Source organism: Ochlerotatus camptorhynchus, unplaced genomic scaffold, assembly GCF_037179485.1.
Source record: "Ochlerotatus camptorhynchus isolate MF236.1 unplaced genomic scaffold, CSIRO-AGI_Acam_v1.1 ptg000136l, whole genome shotgun sequence".
Lineage (NCBI taxonomy): Eukaryota > Metazoa > Arthropoda > Insecta > Diptera > Culicidae > Ochlerotatus > Ochlerotatus camptorhynchus.
In genome coordinates this window covers 1076498-1096124 of record NW_027040626.1, presented here as the reverse complement: position 1 = coordinate 1096124, position 19627 = coordinate 1076498, and the positions used below count along the sequence as shown (strand labels likewise).

The window sequence follows — 19627 nt, the reverse complement described above, 5'->3', positions numbered from 1 at the left end:
CAGGTGAATGGTATTGACATATTGGCTTTGACTTGGCCCGAAGGCTACTCTCTTCTGCCGCTGCTGCTTCTGCTGTTACCGTAAAGCAACATATACCTTCGATCGAGCCACAGCAAAACGGCACCTAGATCATGCACCCACGCACGCATCCATGTACATACCACGACATGCCCTCTTCTTGCCACGACACGCCATCCGACAGGCGAGGGCGACGACAAAAAAAGACGATTTCAGGCCAAGAGTGCGCGCTCTCTCGTGTCGTGTACGAGATAATTCCACATCTCAGCGTTGTTGTACCTACCTCAACAAAATCATTTGTATGATAAATATATCATTCACTTCTTAGTCGTCCTGGTCCCTCCCGTGTTTACACTGTGAGCGAATGCAGTCATGTTTGTATACGAAAACTTCCGCTCGCCGCAGCTCTCCTCTAAGGTTGACCAGTTTGCGTTTCCATCCAGCGAAACAGTGTTTTGTTAATCGGTTTTAATAAAGTATATAAACAAATACATTTCTTCGAGAACGAGGCCAAGCATAAACGGTAGCAGCATTCACCAGGAGGTACGAATAATGCTACTGTGCTGCTTGTTAGAACACCAAATGGACCACAGAAGTACGATGTTAGCCAAAACCGGTAGATATTTAGCATGCATATTCGACTCCTACGTACAAATTGGAAATTGCGAAATCGTGTCCCAACAATGAAATGTATTTTGTTGGAACTACTGCGACAACATTAAAATTAGCTATATAGAAAATGTTCATTTAAAAATACAGGGTAGTACGAAGAGCTACTAAATCGTACAGCTTTCTATAAAAATATGTGAAATCAATAATAAAAAATAATTAACTACTGATTCCTCTAGTTTTATTTTAAATTATTCATTTATTTGGAAGGCTCAACCGTTTTAGCTTTACAGAGCCTAATAAATCTTTTTCATTTCAATAATGATAAAAAGAGGGTCATAACCCAAGTAACAATTTGGGTTTTATGAGGGTTCTGCAGACCATGATTTAGACTTGTAGAATGCTATAAAACCACGATAAAACTTGCAATGTTGCTTGGGAAATGAGTTCATTTCTTCCTGGGAGGCGACTGCTTGCTTTCACCCTTGCCTTTTTTGTTTTCTTCGCTTTCATGATATGCTGTTTTTTCCCCTTGATTTGTTTTCCGTCGATCTTGTTTTCCGTGCTGAGCACCAATGCTACCGACGCCAGGGAGGCAGCTCCCACACCTGGACCCATCAACTCATAAAACCGGGGACCAACGGTTTGACTTCCCTTCCGAAGGAAGGAGTGATCAGAGTAGTTATGCCTCAGAACATCCCGGCGGCGCCGACTAGGATTGAACGCAGGCCTGCTGAGGTGAGAGGTAATCACGCTTACCACTACACCACCGGCGCCGCTATGATATGCTGTTGTTGATTAAACAATTGTTTTGCCATCAAGTAAGTCGGGTCTCTACGGTAATTGAACCGCTTCTGAACCTGGTTTCCACTTGCTTGTTCTTCTTTTGACGTAGGACTACGTCTGTGATTTCTATATGGGGGCACACTTTGTGAAAACCGAAAATGGAACATGTAACGAAATTATGAAAGATTTTGAACGTTAATGACTCAGCTGCCTCTGGACCAATTTAAATAATTGTATCACCAATCGATCAGAAATATTTCTACACATCGATAGCAATGCTGCCGACTGTTGATTTTTAACAAGAAACTATTGAAAAAGTGGTAAATGTCAAGCATTGTCCAAAAGCGTCGAAATAACTAACAAATCCACCAATTAGGTACATGGATATGCTGCTTCCCCAACACAGTGAGCAGAGAGTCGTTTCTAGATGAAACATGTCGATGTAGCATTGCTGCTTTCCCCAACACTGTCATCAGAGACTTGTTAGTAGACGAAACAAGTCGAAGTGGCATTCGCCTCCGATCTTCGGGCGTGTGCGAATAGGGAGGATGAAATTGCGTAACATTTTGCACACTCATCGCCATATTCAGAACGACACGCCCCCAACGACCACACAAAATGCTCTCCAGAGTTGTAATCGTGTAACCAAACTTGGATGCAGGGTTGCAAGTGATTTTGATCGATTCTCTTCATCGATTTTCTGTTTCGTTAATAACTCGACGGGAAACACATTCATTGATACATTTGTTGTTCTGGATGATAGAAGAGCATAGCAGAAATAGTGCGAAATGGGTTAGTTAAGCCATGGTCATCAAAAAAAAAGAAAAATCGATGAAGAGAATTGACTTTCACTCCTCTGCTTCTAAGCCCCTTAATTCAGTCGTCGTCATAGCAATGGAAACTAGCATCACACCGCTTTTGGTTCTTGGGTTGCAATTCTGCTGTTCGACATTTTCGAAGGACCACCTAAAAACTTGAAATTACACTATTTTCTAGGGATGCCTAAAAGTCCAATTATTCGATTAACGATTAATCGTAAAGATTTTCCCAGCTATTCGATTAAATATTTATTGAATTTTCAATTATTCGAGCGCGTAACCGACATCCCTTCTTAATTCTACTCGTTTGATTGAGCGCAGTAGAGAAAATAAATTAAGTACTGATTTATCTGAACAGGCATAGAGAAGAACCATGAAGTGAATCAGGATCATAAATTTTCCAAAAAAGTGTTAGGCGTCTTTCTGCTAAAGGCTAATATTTACCAACTTTTTGAGAGAAGGAGTTTAACGAGAAAAACTAAAAAGGGGAAGAGCTTTAGCTGGGTGGACACTGATGGTGGGCCCAATCATTGAACCGAAGAATATGGGATTGTCCGAACCGATTTGCTGATCCAGCTGCCTACACGTCATCATCATCTTCCAAAGGCTTTAAGCCTGTACTACCATCGACCTTTATATGTTGCCAGGGCCACCAAGATTTTCCAAAAGAGTTAAATTTCTAGCCAATGTACCAACTAAAATTTATATTAAACGGTTTTTTTCAGGCCAATCATAGTCATACTAAAGAGTATAAACAGAGAGAACCCCACTCAAATTCCTATTCCTAAACAAAACACAAGCTCCTGCTGTAGTTCATAAATAACATTTATTATATAAGACCACGTAGTCCTACGTCACCATTGCGTACAACCCCATAAGGCTTGTAGTTTTTCAATGTTGTCTTTATCCGGGGTCGTCGCGTGGAGCACCTCAATCACGTCCGCTGTGGCACCTCCGACTACCACTTCTGCGAACGAACTTGCTTCCAAACTGCTGTCGCTTTGATCTTCGTCCTGGTCGCACTTTTCTTCAACCTGCTTCCGTTCTTCGTTCACTTGTTGTTTCACTGGCTGCTTACGAGCCTTCCGCTTGGGGCATAAATCCATCCCGTACCCTTCCATCTTGCAAACAAAACAAACGTTCTTGTTCTTTTCATAGCAATGTAGAATTTCCTTTTTCACATCCATATATGCTCCACGTACTCCAGTGTAAGCATCGAAACCCAGCTATGGTGGGAATTTTTCACAGATGACACGTTTAACTTAACCGTATTTCCCCAGCACCAACGCTAGGTCTTTGCCAGGATCTTCAGGTGGCAGATCATATACTCAATATGTGCGAGTAAATTCCCCCGCATTCGACATGCGTACCTCGACTGCATAATGGAAAATTAATTGCTCAGGACTATGTTTAAATGTATGGATCATCGAATCTACGGACATGAATTTGACAAACAGGGATTTCTCCTCACCTATTCTGTATATATCTTCTATCTGGACAGGATCCACGTCCAGCAACTTAGCGAAAGTAATAATTTCGCCTCACGACGGTCTTCCAGCACCATTTCCAAAGTCTGCTTTGATGGTATATTTCTCATCAACACCACCACTCATCTTCCATTTTTGTAACAACAGTAACCACACACGACCGAGTTGCGGGTATTTGGTCAAAATCTGCGTCCAAATCCTCAGGATTATTATCACCAACTAACCACGATAAGGGTTCCGCAAAGTTATGCCAAGTCTGGGTTCTTATTTTTTTATCTGGTATCAATAGCTAGTTCAATAGGGTGAATCAATTTCACAACCACCTGTTTCTCACTGAGCAATTATAAATTCAGTTCTAAAATTAATGAAGGATTTAAACCAATGTCTAAGTCATAAGTAAGCTTACGACAACATTCATTATTTCGTAAAAAAAAAATAATAATATGGTGGCTAAATTTAATATGGTCACCAACAATTCCAAACATGCCAAATGAAAACAGTGATGTTTTCCTATCGAATGTTATGCAAACATTAGAATTTTTAAAGATATATTGATTTCATATATATCATTAAAAAATGTGCAAAAATTGGTTGAGAGCTTAGTTAATCAGGATTTCATCGATTCAACATACCGTGGAACGACTTTTCAAAGTTCACTGCTAGAGCTATCGAATGATTGCTCCGTAACGTGGGTAGATCACCTTTTTGGTGGTACGTTATGGGATGTAAGACTACCACATCGAACTCTGGCCCTAAGATCTTCTTGTTGACGGTTATTAACTTAGGTTTTGAGATTAGAAACAAGAAAAGGTTCGGACCAGGGCTCCTATACATGGTCAAATTTAGTATCATCCACACTTAGTAGTTTTCCCCACTAAGAAGACCTATTTTGCGGAGAAGGCGCATATTTGAATGCATCCCAGAATTGAATTGAATGAGGATTCATGTGAGACCTATTTTGATTGATAAGAGGACGCGCTTTTGGAGAGGTCCCAGAACTCTTCAAATGATACGGAACATCTCAATTGAAATAGAATTCTCATGAAAACTATTTTGACTGATGAGAGCGTCTTTGGAAAGTTCTCAGAACGCTTCGAATGCTTCGGAACATCACAATTGAATGAGGCTTCTTGAGAGAAGATCAAGTATGATTTAAGAGTATCGAAAACGAATACTTTATTACTTTTCCAAAGTAATGAGGTACTACGACATGGACTAAACAAAGGTCACGGACATATCACAAAAGATCAATGTATTGGTCGCAGTGATTATGACCCAAACAGAGGTATCAATAGCTAGTATGCTCAATAGGGTGGATCAATTCCACAACCGCCTGTTCCTCAATTAATCCGGCCCACTAGTTTTTCAGGCTCGAAAATTATTGAATGATTTAAACTAATGTCTAAGTAATACGTAAAATTATGACAAAATTAATAATTTAAAAAAAAATCCAATATGGCGGCTAAATTTTATATGTCCGCCAAAAATTCTAAACATGCCAAATGAAAGCCTTGACGTTTCCATTTCGAATGGTATACAAACATTAAGATTCTTCTGAAGAATTTTTAAAAATATATTTATTTAAATGATCCAAAAATTTGCAAAAAAAAAGATCTTTTCCTAAAACTGATTGAGCCGCTAGTTATTGAGGATTCCATCTATTAATCATACTGTGATATTTAAGAACCTCAAACAAAGAGTGGCCGGTTTCACCTAAAATTGCTCTACTGCTCTTTTGATTTGTATTGAGATACGTAGCATCTGTGCCAAATCTGAACGAATTTGGTTTTTATTTGGACTTCTGGGAGAATTTTAATGTTTCTATAGTAATCTAATAGGGGAAATGGATGTAATGTCGTCCTAAATGCCCCTAATTTGGGCCCATACATAAATTCAGCAATCTACTAAATTTTCAATAGCGACCAAAAATATCCAATGATGCGTTCATCTAAATAAAATTGATAAATAGCAGATTTTTAGCGGTGGGCCCAATCTTAAATTCATAGGTCAACATTAGAGCCATTTACCCTATATGATAAATAAGAAAAACACGCACAGAGCTCAATTTTACCCACACCATACTATGTAGAACAACTGTGTCCAAGGCCGCAAATCGATTCGAATTATGTGCAAACAGTTATTTACCATTTTGAGTTAAACATTTAACAGTGCACCAAAGCGCAAGCTCGTAGACTTCTTATACTAACCTTTGGTATACGTGGAGTACTTGTCCAATAGTAAATCAAGAGTGAATTTTCAAACAGCTATATCATCAGCTGATGTAAACAAAGATTCAAATGTCAATTTGTCGAAATTCTTAGCTCGGCCACGCAAACAAACACCACCACCAGGTAGGCTAAAGTCATTTATGTGAACGAATAGAGAATATTCTATTGCTGTGTGAAACATTTCATTTCTCCATATGGGACTTAACGATTCAGTCACACAGAAATCTTCATAATTATTTGTTAATAAAAGGTCTAAATAACAATTTTGTTGATTTTTCACATGGTTAATTTGATTGAGTCCTAAATTTGCAATTTTGTCAAAAATGAAATGGAGAGTTTCATTTTCCCCAACGACTGGAAGTAAGATGCTTTCATAGTCCATATCAGAAATAAAATCAACATTGCGTTTGTTAAAGTCCCCATATATATGAACTTTTACTTCAGGGGGTAAACTAGACAAAATTTCTTCCGCTTTTCCAAAAAACTTATCATACGTGTCCTTATGAGCAATGTTCGGAGGAAAGTATACCGAAGCAAAGACATGTGTTTCGTCCGCTACTTTTGCGAATACCGTTACAAAAATTTGCAGAGAGTTTAGACTAAAGATTAACTGTAAACTATTTGATACATCCTCAGAAAATTAATGCCATAAACATTGCCAATTAATTATTTATAGCTAAATATTGCCGATATGCTCATTAGCTCTAAAAATCATATGCCAAACTAACACAATTTGTTCTCCTTTTTTTCAGTGTCTGCATTCGTTAACGAGGCTGGGCCCGACCGGCTACGGCTCACGGTGTCCCCGCCGGCACACGTGATAATAACAGCCACCAAGAACACTCCCGTCTACCTACCATGTCACGCCGAAGCCGATGTCGACTCAAACGATTGGACCGATTCGGACATGGACGGGGATCTGGATATGGACGATGCCGAGTACGAAAACAACGCCAACGAAGAGGTGGACATACTGAATCCACCTCACATTGAACGCCAAGGATTATACGAGGACACGCTTGAGCTCCATCATCTTGCCCATGACAATATCAACACCAACGGCAATGACAATGATCTGGAAGAAGAGGACGACGAATACGAGGACGAACAGTCGAGCCGGTATCGACGTTCGTCTTACGGCCGAGACGAGCTGATCGAATACGTATGGTATAGGAATGGATTGGAATTTTTTAGTACGGCATTTCAGAACCAGAACCACAAACAAACGCACAAGGGGTTTCGTCTGTTTCCGAACGGAACGCTGAAGATACCATACAATCGCCAAATGAGTAACATCTCTGCCGGCGTGTATCGATGCAAGGCAAATTTGACTCGCCATGGGAGTGGCTCCATACTGTCGACTGAAAGTGTTGTTACAATAGCATGTAAGTTGCGTTATGATAATTGCTAAGCTGAGAAATTTAATGCATGCCAATTTATTCTAGATTTGGAACGAAACAATTTACTAATTTCCGAGAACAACACCATAATAGCTAATACCCAAAGGCCATTAGTGCTGCATTGTCCCTTCGATAGTCATCCACCGGCGAACATTACATGGATAGTTAATAAGACTCAAATAGTCATTTATAATTATGCAAACGGCCCTCATGAGAACAGGCGAGTAAAAGGTTTCATTTATATGTTAAAACACATTGCTTAAAAAAAATACCATCATTATATGCCTAGCAATAACTACTTCTAATAAGATCGAACTCAATGCCATTACAGGTTTTATCAGTTGCACAACGGAAGCTTGCTCATCTCGGATATACGCCCGTCGGACGCTGGACGTTACCGTTGCAATGCTTCAAATAACTTTGCGGCGAAAAACCTTCGCAGCTACGGATATGTTGTAGCAGTTCAACCACCCAACCAAAAACCTCAAAGTCGATTACTTCCAAGGATGCAAACACAAATCCTCAACGTTCGTATCGGTGCCACCTTGAAACTAAACTGTGCTGGAGAAAACGGTCGTCCCCGGTGGACGTTTACTCCTCGTCAAAGTAAAATACCGATAAATCTGGATAATTTTACGTATCAGCTTCTCTTCACCAACGTTTCCGTCGACAAGCACGAAGGAATCTACAATTGCTCTCTCGGTGCTGATTCTCAGTTGTACAATGTTACGATTCTGGTGCCACCAATGTTCCTTAATAATATGACCTCATACACATCCTCGGTTGTCGCTTCCATGTCATTCAATTGTAGCGCTAGTGGAAATCCTCCTCCCAAGATTACGTGGTTCAAAAATGGCCGCGAAATCAAGAATAGCTATATTGTCCATTACAACTATCCAATTCTGCGGATCAATACAATCGATCCGGAAGATGAAGGACTTTACCAATGTATTGCCAAAAACGAAGCAGGAGAAGCTAGCGTTTCGATGTATCTTTCGATAAGAGACAAAGACCGGTATCGGCGCTTATCGCGGCGACCCGAAAGCATCCAGTGTTTTCCAGTTGATACCACCAGTTTGTACGTACGCTTCGAGCGTGGATTGCAGCACGTTAACACGGACTATGCCATGTACTACCTCGCATCGGGTAATCCCTACAGCTGGTTCAGTTCCCCTCCGACGCAGTTGCTTACCAACAATAGTCTCAAGATCACCGGGCCCATGGTAGTCCCATTCCGAAACTATACCGTTTATCTGCGAACGTGCTCGGTGACCAGTGTTCCTGATTCGGAGAACACGGGACCTGCTGGCAAGAAACAGGTCATCCCATCGAAGCTGTCTAAAGGTGTACAGTGTACTTCCCAGGGAGGTAAGTGAAATGTTATACTGCAAGTTAATTCCAACGAGATTTGCAGTCTTGTTCGTTAGATTATTAATTTTAAAGGGAGTAGTTCTTAAGCATTCACTATTTTTTTTTTTTTTGACACATATACATACCTATACGGTATCTGAAGCAGAGATCGACTCTTAATGAGATTCGAACAAAGAGAAAATTTTGCAAATATGTAACACGGTTTGTTATTGTTTTTTCAAAGTTTCATGCAAATCGGAGAAGGTCGCATCTGAAACTCAATGCTCTAATTAGTAATCGCTAAGTATTTCCAAAGAAGTTTCCTTTGAAATGCTCTAAAAAATTCCTTGAACTTTTCCTTAGGATTTTATTGGGATTATCTACAAAATTCCTCTAGAAATATCCTGAGAGCTCAATTCTCATGAAATTGGCATCTTCGTGGAACACTCCTCAAAATTCAATTGGAATGAATTACATTGAAGTTATCTTCAGAAATCCGATGCCTTTAAAGATTATCGTAGACATGAAAGATCTGAGCTTTTTGAAAAGTATCTAAAACTTGAAAAAAATGCTTAAAAACTTACTAAAAGCAAAGAAACGAAATTACTGGCGCACTTTTATCGAGGGACTTGCTAGAGAAACCTCGATGACAACGCTTTGGAAAAAGGCGGACTATATGCGAAACCGCTCATCTTCCAATGAGAGTGAAGAATACTCCTCCCAATGGATATTCGACTTCGCTAAAAAGGTTTGTCCAGACTCTGTACCAGCACAACCAACTTTACGGGATACAGCCCGAACTAACGGTTCTCTGGATGAACCATTCACAATGCTGGAATTTTCAATGGCACTTCTTTCATCGAATAACTCTGCTCCGGGAAGCGATATGATCAAATTCGACCTTCTAAAAAACCTCCCCGATATCGCTAAAAGACGATTACTTAACCTACATAATTCATTTATGGAATTCAATATAGTTCCACCAGCATAGAGACAGGTTAAAGTAATAGCTATTCAAAAGCCTGGAAAACCAGTGTCTGATCACAATTCTTACCGTCCGATCTCTATGTTATCATGCCTGAGGAAATTATTAGAAAAAAATGATCCTTGACCATTGGGTTCAATCAAACAAGCTACTTTCAAATATGCAATTTGGTTTCCGAAAGAGTAAAGGAACAAACGATTGTCTAGCGATGCTTTCATCTGATATTCAAGTGGCCTTTGCGCACAAGGAGCTTCAGTATTTTTGAATATTAAGGGTGCATTTGATTCTGTTTCCATAGACATACTGTCAGACAATTTGCACAGTAGTGGATTACTCGGTATTTTAAACAATTTCTTGTATAATTTGCTGTCAGAAAAACAAATGACCTTCAATCTAGGTCAACTGACAACTTCTAGAATTAGCTACCTGGGCTTACCCCAAGGTTCATGTTATGGTCCCTTACTTTATAATTTCTATGTCCAAGATATTGATAACTGCTTAGATAATCGATGCACACTTAGACAGCTTCCAGACGATGCCGTGGTTTCCCTGAGAGATCCACGTGCGGAAATCTTGCAAAGACCATTGCAAAATTCCCTAAATAATCTGTCTTTCTGGGCAAGAAATTTAGGGATCGAGTTCGGGCAAAAAGAAAATGTTGCAAATATGTAACACGGTTTGTGATTGCTTTTACAAAGTTTCATGCAAATCGGAGAAGGTTGCATCTGATTTTTTTTGCCTGGAAATGCTCTAATTAGTAATCGCTAAGTATTCTCCTAAGAAGTTTCCTTAGAATTACCTTGAAATATTATAAAAAAATCTTTGAACATTACCTTAGAATTTTATTAGAATTATCTTCAAAATTCCTCTAGAAATATCCTCATGAAATTGACATCTTCGTGGAACACTCCTCAAAATTCAGTTGGAATGAATTACATTGAAGTTATCTTCAGAAATCCTTTTAAATAATCTTTCAAAAGACATATTTATTTCTTCTAACAATGCCACTGGAATTGTCTCTCCACGGAACTCAGAATCACCTTCAAATTCTAAACATAACTACCTTGGGATTTTCCCCTAAAACTCCCTTTAAAGCGAGGGGGACGACTCTATCTACGATGCGGAAACGATTTTGTTTTAGTGTGGTTATCTATACGCACGCTGAGTAGATAGAAAGAAGATTTATGACGATTCTGAAGATTTCCTGCAAAAAGATGCTGCACGATGCAAGTAGATGCGAGAAATGAAAGAAGATTTTTAGTAGATTGGTTTGCTAGTGTGAGATTTTTCGAGTATCCATAATTGAGATTTAGATATGACGCTCCTCTCGCTTTAAAGTCCAACATCTTGAAAATTTATCTTAATTCAGGGCATATTGGGTAGCATTCATTCCTCTTACGCTTAAAGGTTGTGCGTTCAAATCCAATCTCCGGATAAGTCACGTGTGACCAAAAATGTGTTAAAGTGACTATGATAAAATATCTTAGTTCAAATCTTGAATATTTCTAAAATAGTTCCACACCTTCACTATAATATTTCAAAACAGGTCAATCCTGGAATTTCAAACGCTACCCCCTGGAATGGTAGTTTGTGGGGTCAGACACACCCTACCAAAATTTGAAGTAATTTGGTTCAATTGGTCAAATTGGTAAAATTGGTCAAATGTATGGGGGAACGAGCCACTTTCACATTCGCGCCTCTAGGTGGCGCTGTAGCTGGTCGATTTTCTTCATGTACAAAATGTAGAACCTTTGGAGTATTGGTAACATCATGGCTGACGGCCGGATGTGAATCAGAGTTAACACCGAAAAGTTATTTGGGTTTCAAATGAACACCACCTGTCTTACTTTAGGTACATTCTTAAAATTGATTGCTGCGTAAATTTGATCAAAGTAGGCTTTTATTTGTTACTGATACTATATGCAGTGGCGTCCCGTAACCTCACTTTTTACCTGTGCACCAACTTTCAAAACCAGATTTAATGCCATATTCATACTCGAATCGGTTGAAAAATACACTTAATCTTCTAGTTTACTCGATATCTATCCATTGCAAGCAATATTTTGATAATTGTTTATGTTTTGGGCGTTTTGAGAGTTGGTGCACAAGTAGATTGAGGTTAAGGAAACGCCACTGAATAGGGGAAATCGATGTAATGTCGGCCTATATGCCCCTAAGTTGGGCCCATTTTAGCATATTGCGTGCTCTCAACTTAGTGTTCTAGATGCACTTTAACAGTTATTAATTGAAAGCTTTCAATGTCTGTACCATATTTGCATTAGTATAATTGTGTGGCAAGAACAATCTTACTCTAAGCCCAGGGAAGTCGATAAATTTTCCAAAACGGAAAATTCCTAGACCTGACCGGGAATTGAACCCAGCCACCTCCAGCATGGTCTTGCTTTGTAGCTGTGCCTTTACTGACTGAGCTAAGGGAAGCCCTTTGGATATATTAGCTACTCATTGGTTCTAAAAGGCCACCCGATGGCCTGCCGGAAGATCTGGAACATCCGTAAAATTTATTGCTGCGTAAATTTGATCAAAATAGGCCTTGATTTTTATCTGCATTTATATGCGATGTGGGGAAATGGTATTTTAGCTGGTCATTGGCTCCAAGTGGTCATCAGATGACCCACTGGAAGATTGCTGCGAAAATTTGTTCAAAGTAGGCCTTGATTTTTCTCTACACTATAAAAATGTGGTTTTTGATATATTAGCTGGTCATTGGATCTAAGTGGTCATCAGATGGCGCGCCGGAAGATCCGGAACATCCATAAAATTGATTGCGGGGTAAATTTGATCAAAGTAGGAAACCCAGTTGGACCAAGTCCTTTTGGGGTGAGAGGCAATCACGCTTACCACTACACCATCGACACCGCTGATTATGCGGGTGTACAAAATTGATATTCTCCTTAGAACTACTTTGCACCTTGCGTCGGATTCAGATTTCATAAGAATTGTCATCATAATCCTCTTGGACTTCTTGTCAGAACATTCTCGGAACTGTACTTAAAATTGGTTTTGAATTTTGCTCTATGAATTCTTTTTAGAGTTCCTTTGAAATTATCCTCAGAACTGCCATGTAATTCTACTAATAACTTACCTGAAGTTCTCCTCGCAGAACCTCTGGAATTGTTCCAGAGTTCTTCAGAATACCCTTGGAATTATCCCAATCCTTATGGAAATTCTCTTGAAAATGTTTCCTTCACGCGCCAGATCCCAAAATATTGATTTCTACAGTGGCGTCGCGTCCACATGTGCGACCTGTGCACGACACAGGTGTAAGTATTAAAAAATGCGTTTAGATTTTTATAGATTTTATGGTCACATTATAGCTATTTAAAGCCCTTCTTTACTCCAGACCACAAGTGACCATGAATACACTATTTTATAGTGTGGCTCAATTAAATCTTCGACTTTGGTTTGCTTCAAAAAGGATTAAATTCAGTTCGGATGGTCTGCCTAATCCCTAATGCATTGATTTCTAAGCATTTCGATAACACTACCATGACAAAACTCGTTAAATAGTGCACCTAAAAGCGAGATTTTTTGGGTGGCAAGTTTGTGAAGGGTCAAATGCCTGATGTAAGCCAAGCAGACCTTCTATCACCTCTTGAAACACACCACATATTTTCCACAATACATGGCGGTTTGCACCACTAGTTGTAATTGAAGCTTTCAGCAGTCACGCGTCAAACGGGAGCAACACGGAAACAGCAGTCTGGTACGCTTTGGACGTTATCATACTTGCAGACTGGTTTGAATGTGTGAGTTTAAATTAGAAGAAAAGTTGGGATGTATGGGTGCTCAAAGCGTGCAATTCTCGCTGTGCACTTAGATATCTGATTGCAGACGAAGAGAGTAATGGAGAAAGAGAGCGCAAAAGCTCGCTCTCACTCTCTTGTCAGTTGTGAATCTCTCAAATTCTTCTATACAATCGATGTAAATATTTACATTATTGAAAAATTGTTGAAAAACGATTTTCTGCAAAGTTGTAGCTGATAAAAATTTCCATTTGAATAGCAATAGAATTTGGTAACAGTACAATATATGTAATATATTGTAAAAAGGCGAAAAAAACAACGAACAAAAGTTTTATTTTCCCATAGTAATCTATAAGGAGATTCAAATGGTTTGTGCCAAGTCAGTTTCTTATCAAATGAGTTTAAACTTTCGGAGGCTAATCAGTACCCGATTTGATACCGTTTGAACACTGTGGAGCGAAAATTTCAAATTTTGCATCAGTCTAGTGAGCATGCATAAGGGCCGAGGGGGGCGACACATCTAAATCTCAATTCTAGATGCTCAACAAATCTCACACTAGCGAATCAATCTTCGAAAAATCTTCTTTCATTTCTCCCATCTACATATCATTGACATATCGACAGTGAGCATGCATAAGGGTCTATACGCGATGATCGATTCTCTTCGTCGATTTTCTATTTTGTTAATAACTCGCTAGAATAACGTTTCCTCCCTAGTAACACACTTGTCACAAACCGATTGAGGGAACTGCTATAGGACTCATTTTAGTCATAATCATGTTGCTGCAACTTTGTGTGACAGATGTGTGCTACTTGGGTTGGTGCGTTTGCTGTTGCTTTTGATAGCCAATACAACCTGTTACAACTCTGCATTGAACAAATTCTAGAAAATTGTTTCGCTTAGCTGTAGCAATGCAAAGAGAAAATCGATGAAGAGAATCACTCATCGCGTAACCTGAAAGTCTCCTTAATAAAGATATAAAAAAAAAACAACCCATCGCGTATCGGCCCTTATGCATGCTCACTGTCGATATGTCCCTCGAATTCATGGAGCATTGAAAAATAAAACAAAAACTATTTTTTGTAAACTATAGCGAACAAAGTTTGGTGCACAGGTAAACAAATGAGGCACGCGACGCCTCTGGATTTCTATATGAGGTATATGGGATCATGAAAAATTTTCAAGTTAGGTTTGATTCAATTTTCTGTTAGGTTTGAACATATATCTTTTCGTCCTTATATAGAAAATCGTACAGAAATTTGATTGATTTTTTTTTCAGTATACACTCACCAACCAAATTGTGAATAACAATTATGGATCAGGATGTCTACACAGTAAGATTATTTCACCGAAATTTGTGAAATTTTACCGAAATCTCAACAGCTCAACAGCTGAACTTTTCACCGAATATCTGTGAAAAACTACAGGAAATCTGTGAAAAATCACCGAACTGTTTACCGAACGTTCAGCTGTTGAGATTTCGGTAAAATTTCACAGATTTCGGTAAAATAATCTAAGTGTGTAGCGTATTATTCAAATGGAAGTGATCTAGAATTGGGGTTGATCTATAATTATGGGGTCGCTTTTATCATTTTTACATTTTTTTTTCAAGATTCTGAACTCACAAGGACTTTCAATATTTTGAAAATATATGTTGTTACTGAATGAAGCGGGAGGGAGCGAGGATGGTGATTCATGGATTTAATGTCAATGGAATGAAGTTCCTGGAAAAGTTGCAAGTCGCCTTTCGTCAGATTTTTTTTTTAAATTGACAAAATCTAAAAAAAACAGACGATTGAAACTTTAACATATGAATTTGAAGAGGACACCATACACACCATCATCGATATTTGTTTAGCCAAAAAAAAAATGTGTAAAAATAACACGTAGCAATGGTAAATTTATAGGTAAATGCAAATTTTAAATTTAATATCATTTTACATACTGAGTTCATCTTACAGAGATCGAGACATGTTTAGTCAAAGATTAGTGACTTGAACGTGCAGACGGCGACGAACCTGCTTGCATGACAATACAATTTCTACATATTGGCCACTCTAGCTCAAGTGTATACAGAGTTGAGGTAAATGTCTTCGATTTCAATCAAACTTTATCAAAATGCTTATTGTGACATTCTAAGTAAACGCCTTTTTGGGGTTTGCTCTAAAGTGCTTGGTTCCCCCTGGACTACAATCCTAATTTAGATTTATAGAAATTATATGTCCACAGTTCGAAAGAGTAGTATAAATTTCTGTTCAATATGATGCACATAAAAGGATCATCTAATTTTACATGGTGTAAAGTTCTGAGACAGCTGAAATTGTGCAAATATTGTATACTTGCTGTAGTTTCACGTTTGCGTGAAATGAAATACAAGTTTACGTTTTGCAGTGTTTGAATAAAGATTACTCCGCAATCCAACAAAGTTTTATCTATTCTTGATTCACCATTTTGCAGGGGTTTTAATGTAGAATCGAATTTGCGAGTAATATAGAATCAACCTGATTTGTTGATGTCCCTTAAATCCTAAGTGAATGCCGAAAAATGTCTCCAGCATTCCTTTTTCTACAACCAAGCTGAAGAATGCCTGATAAGAATACAAATCTAGCGTTCAGAATCTAATCTAATCTAACACCAACACAGCCAGTTCTTGAAAGCATCCTGGAAAATGATATATATACCTACATCATTTTTCTTGTCTATTTGATATATGTTTCACATCGAAGATGCGTCACACATATCAAAACGGCCAGGCCTACTGTGCAGCATTTAAGGGGCAAGATGATTCAGAAAACATCGGGCCTGTTTAAATCTAAGATTTAAACACGATGCTTCAGAATCCAATAAATTGCCTATTATGACTTATGACTATAGCGCCATTACTCGCTTTCTGAAAAGAGAAGAGGGAAAGGAAAAGGATAAAGACAACTAGGTCACGACTAGGATTCGGTGATAGATCTTATACCAGTAACGCACCACAAAGGGGTTATCTCCCAACGTTACTGGTTTGAAAAGATAAAAATTTGCAAAATGGAACGAACTCACCAAGTTTAGCCAATTGAACCTGAAGGCTGCCTGACATTTGTTGATGTAGAAGTCCAAATTGTAGACGAAGCTTGACGAAGATCAACATAAACTAGTCTGGTTTATGGTAGTTGCGCGGAATGTCTTTCTTCACATCCTGTAATCATATTAGTTTTTTTTTATCCAGAAATTCGAATAAGCTTAAGTCTCAGAATCGTTCTAAAAACTAAAAAATTCGTTGAGTTCCGTTTGCAACGGAGTAATTCGTAGATTGCATACTGGCAACTGTCATGTATCTACTTTAACGTTCTTATTCTAATTTCTTAAGGAAAACTATTTGGAAGTGAATAGCTTTCCATTCAGAATTCAGAACAGGAAAAGCATGACAATAGCCATTGCCGGCCAGTCCCATCTTCTCCGTTACGGGGAAAGCAAGGATATTGTTGGTGTACCATCTATAGTCACCTCAGTATTATGGGCCACCCACAATTATGGGCCACTTCCATTGGATTAACACGCCGAACTGACTGACGCATAATAGTGACTAGCTGGTCCATAATACTGGGGTGCCTGTACTTAACGAGAGGCCTACAACTCACCGACCCCCCCATATATGCTACGGAGTTGGGTCAAGATTCGCTCACGCAGGCGATGCGATCTTAGGAATTGTTTTGTTTTGAAGGAGGTTGGAAGTGAACCCACGATCTTCTACTCAACAAGCAAAAGCGACAGCCACCAAGCTAGCCGAGCTTCTCAATTTAAACCCTGAGACATAATTTGGTAAAGTTTTTATGAATACTAATAGAATTATAATTCAAACAAATGAAATAAAAAGGAAGGATCTCACCCGAATGATCTGTAGTTAACCCGCCTCTTCATAATTCTTAAGATCAATTGTTCTCGCAAATGGAGCTCCATCTACTTGATCCTGATAATAACAAAATCAGCCTGGCCTCGGGAAGAAGTGCATCGAAATAAACGCACCGTCATTGCAGCATTGTCGATGAACCTCCAGATGTTGGTTCACGATCCACGTTCCGATCAGCTCTAACTGTTCCACTCTCAGATTCAAACATTCCAATACGGAAAAACCCATGTTCGCAAGAAACTTCACAATTTGTTAAACACGGGAGCAAAAAATACAAATCTAGCGTTCAGAATCTAAGGGCCTTAACAGCGATGATCGATTCTCTTAATCGATTTTCTCTTTTGTCAATAATTCGTCTGGATTAACATTTCTCCGTGCGTTTTATGTTGCTTTTGCTAGCTAATACAACCTTTCACTACATTGAATCGTGATTATTTCGGAAAATGTTTTCACTGAACTGTGGTAATGCGAAGAGAAAATCGTTGAATAGAATCGATCATCCCAGTTAGGCCCAGGCATGGAAAATCATTTACATTCATTTGTCTCTAAAGTTTTTTTTCATCAACAGAATTTCGTAAAGTAATGTATGAAGCCTCTGTAGGTTTTATAATTAGCTACAACTTTTGTTAACAATTCAAATCTGTATCTCTTATGCATGATTAACGAGAGCAAACTGAACCCACCATTGTTTTTGAATGAAAGTAAATTACATTCACCGAAAAACAATAACATGTTCTGCCCTCTCTAGTTCATGATGCATAAGAGATACAGATTTGAGTTATTGACATTTGTTGTTAATTATACAACCTACGAAAGCTTCAGACATAATTTTACGGAATTCTGTTGATGAAAAAAATTAGAAGCAAATGAATGTCAATGAATGTACGAAATGAATGCAAATGATTTTCCATGCCTGGTTAGGCCCTTATGAATCTGCACGCTAGAAATATATTACAAACATATGAAGTTATACTGATTTTCCGGCTCTAAAGCTCAAAATTGACTGTACTCACTCATCTGGTCATATCTCAAAAACTGTGTTTTGAAATCATTTATTCGATACACATCTAGTAGGGGAAATGTCGGCTTCCGCAATACCTTAAAGCTCAATTTTGGCATAAGGATAAATTGTGTTTCAGAGTATCTATTGGCCAAATTTAAGTGCTCTAGGACTTTGTTTACCCCCTGACAATAATAGGTTAAGGTATTGCCGAAGCCGACCTTTCCCCTAAATAGGGTTTCCAATATTGGGATGGAATTTCACGTATTTCAGGTCAAAATCTGAGCGAAGGGACCTTTTTAATAATTTGGATACCTTCCAACAATCTGCTCTGTAGTTTTTATAAAAAAAATAATTAATAAATCAATCAAATTCTACATTATAATTCCTGAAAAATTTTGGTTGCGGAGTAAATTGTTGGTTTGGTTGCGGGGTAATCTCTATTCAAAGATATAATTTCTATAAATCTAAAAAAATCAGGGTTGTAGCTCAGAGGGGAACAAGCACTTAAGAGCAAAATCTAAAAAGGTATTTTTCTAGAATATCAAAATTGGCAAAGTTTGGCTGAAATCGGTGACATTGACATCAACTTTGTGTACACTTGAGCTTGAACGACCCACATTATATATAAGCACATATGTACCTCACCTTAAGTCCTGTAATCGTATACTAATGTCTCTAAAATGTCAACCCTTTTTTGCAGTACCCGTATTGTCGATATTTGTCTCCAACGGAATCTTCATCTGGTGGCCCCGGTTTACTGGTGTTGAACCAACTGCCTACACCATCCAGCTCAAACACAACGGCTCATCTGGTCTACCCTTCGACGCTCATCAAATCAATGGAACCGTTCAGATCCTGGACGACTACATAACCCATGAAGAAGTCGAACCTCTCTTGGAAAGCATCAATGTCAGCGTAAAGGAAATCCGTGAAAATGTACTCGAAGACACGACTGGGAAAAAACGACGCAAACGTCGCCGACGAGCTTTCGACATGGGACGGAATCGGAAACAGATCTTTGATTCGCTCACCGGCACACCGTTGGATTTGGAAACGGCTGCCGGTAATGTTGGGGTAACAGGTCAGGACAAGCACGACATAAAGTATCACCAGGTATTGATCACGCAAATCAAGGTTCCCGGCAATGTTACCGGAATATTCATTCCGAACACCAAAAATCTCAATGTGAGTATACTGGGATCCGTTGCACCCGACGGAGAACCTATGCTGCAGGATCTTCACTACATTCAATGGAAAACAGTAAGAGATTGTATAATTTTTTAGCA

At 38.8% G+C, this 19627-nt stretch overlaps 1 protein-coding gene across 2 annotated transcripts in view; it reads left to right on the top strand.

The window, feature by feature from the left end:
* plum overlaps positions 1-19627 on the top strand; it is a 121523-nt gene that overhangs the window by 90067 nt on the left and 11829 nt on the right. For both annotated transcript variants that reach the window (XM_065220912.1, XM_065220913.1), the window contains 4 exons: positions 6699-7331; positions 7392-7566; positions 7678-8714; positions 19042-19601. In XM_065220912.1, the coding sequence (XP_065076984.1) occupies positions 6699-7331; positions 7392-7566; positions 7678-8714; positions 19042-19601 (2405 nt within the window). The remainder of the gene's footprint in view (positions 1-6698; positions 7332-7391; positions 7567-7677; positions 8715-19041; positions 19602-19627) is intronic.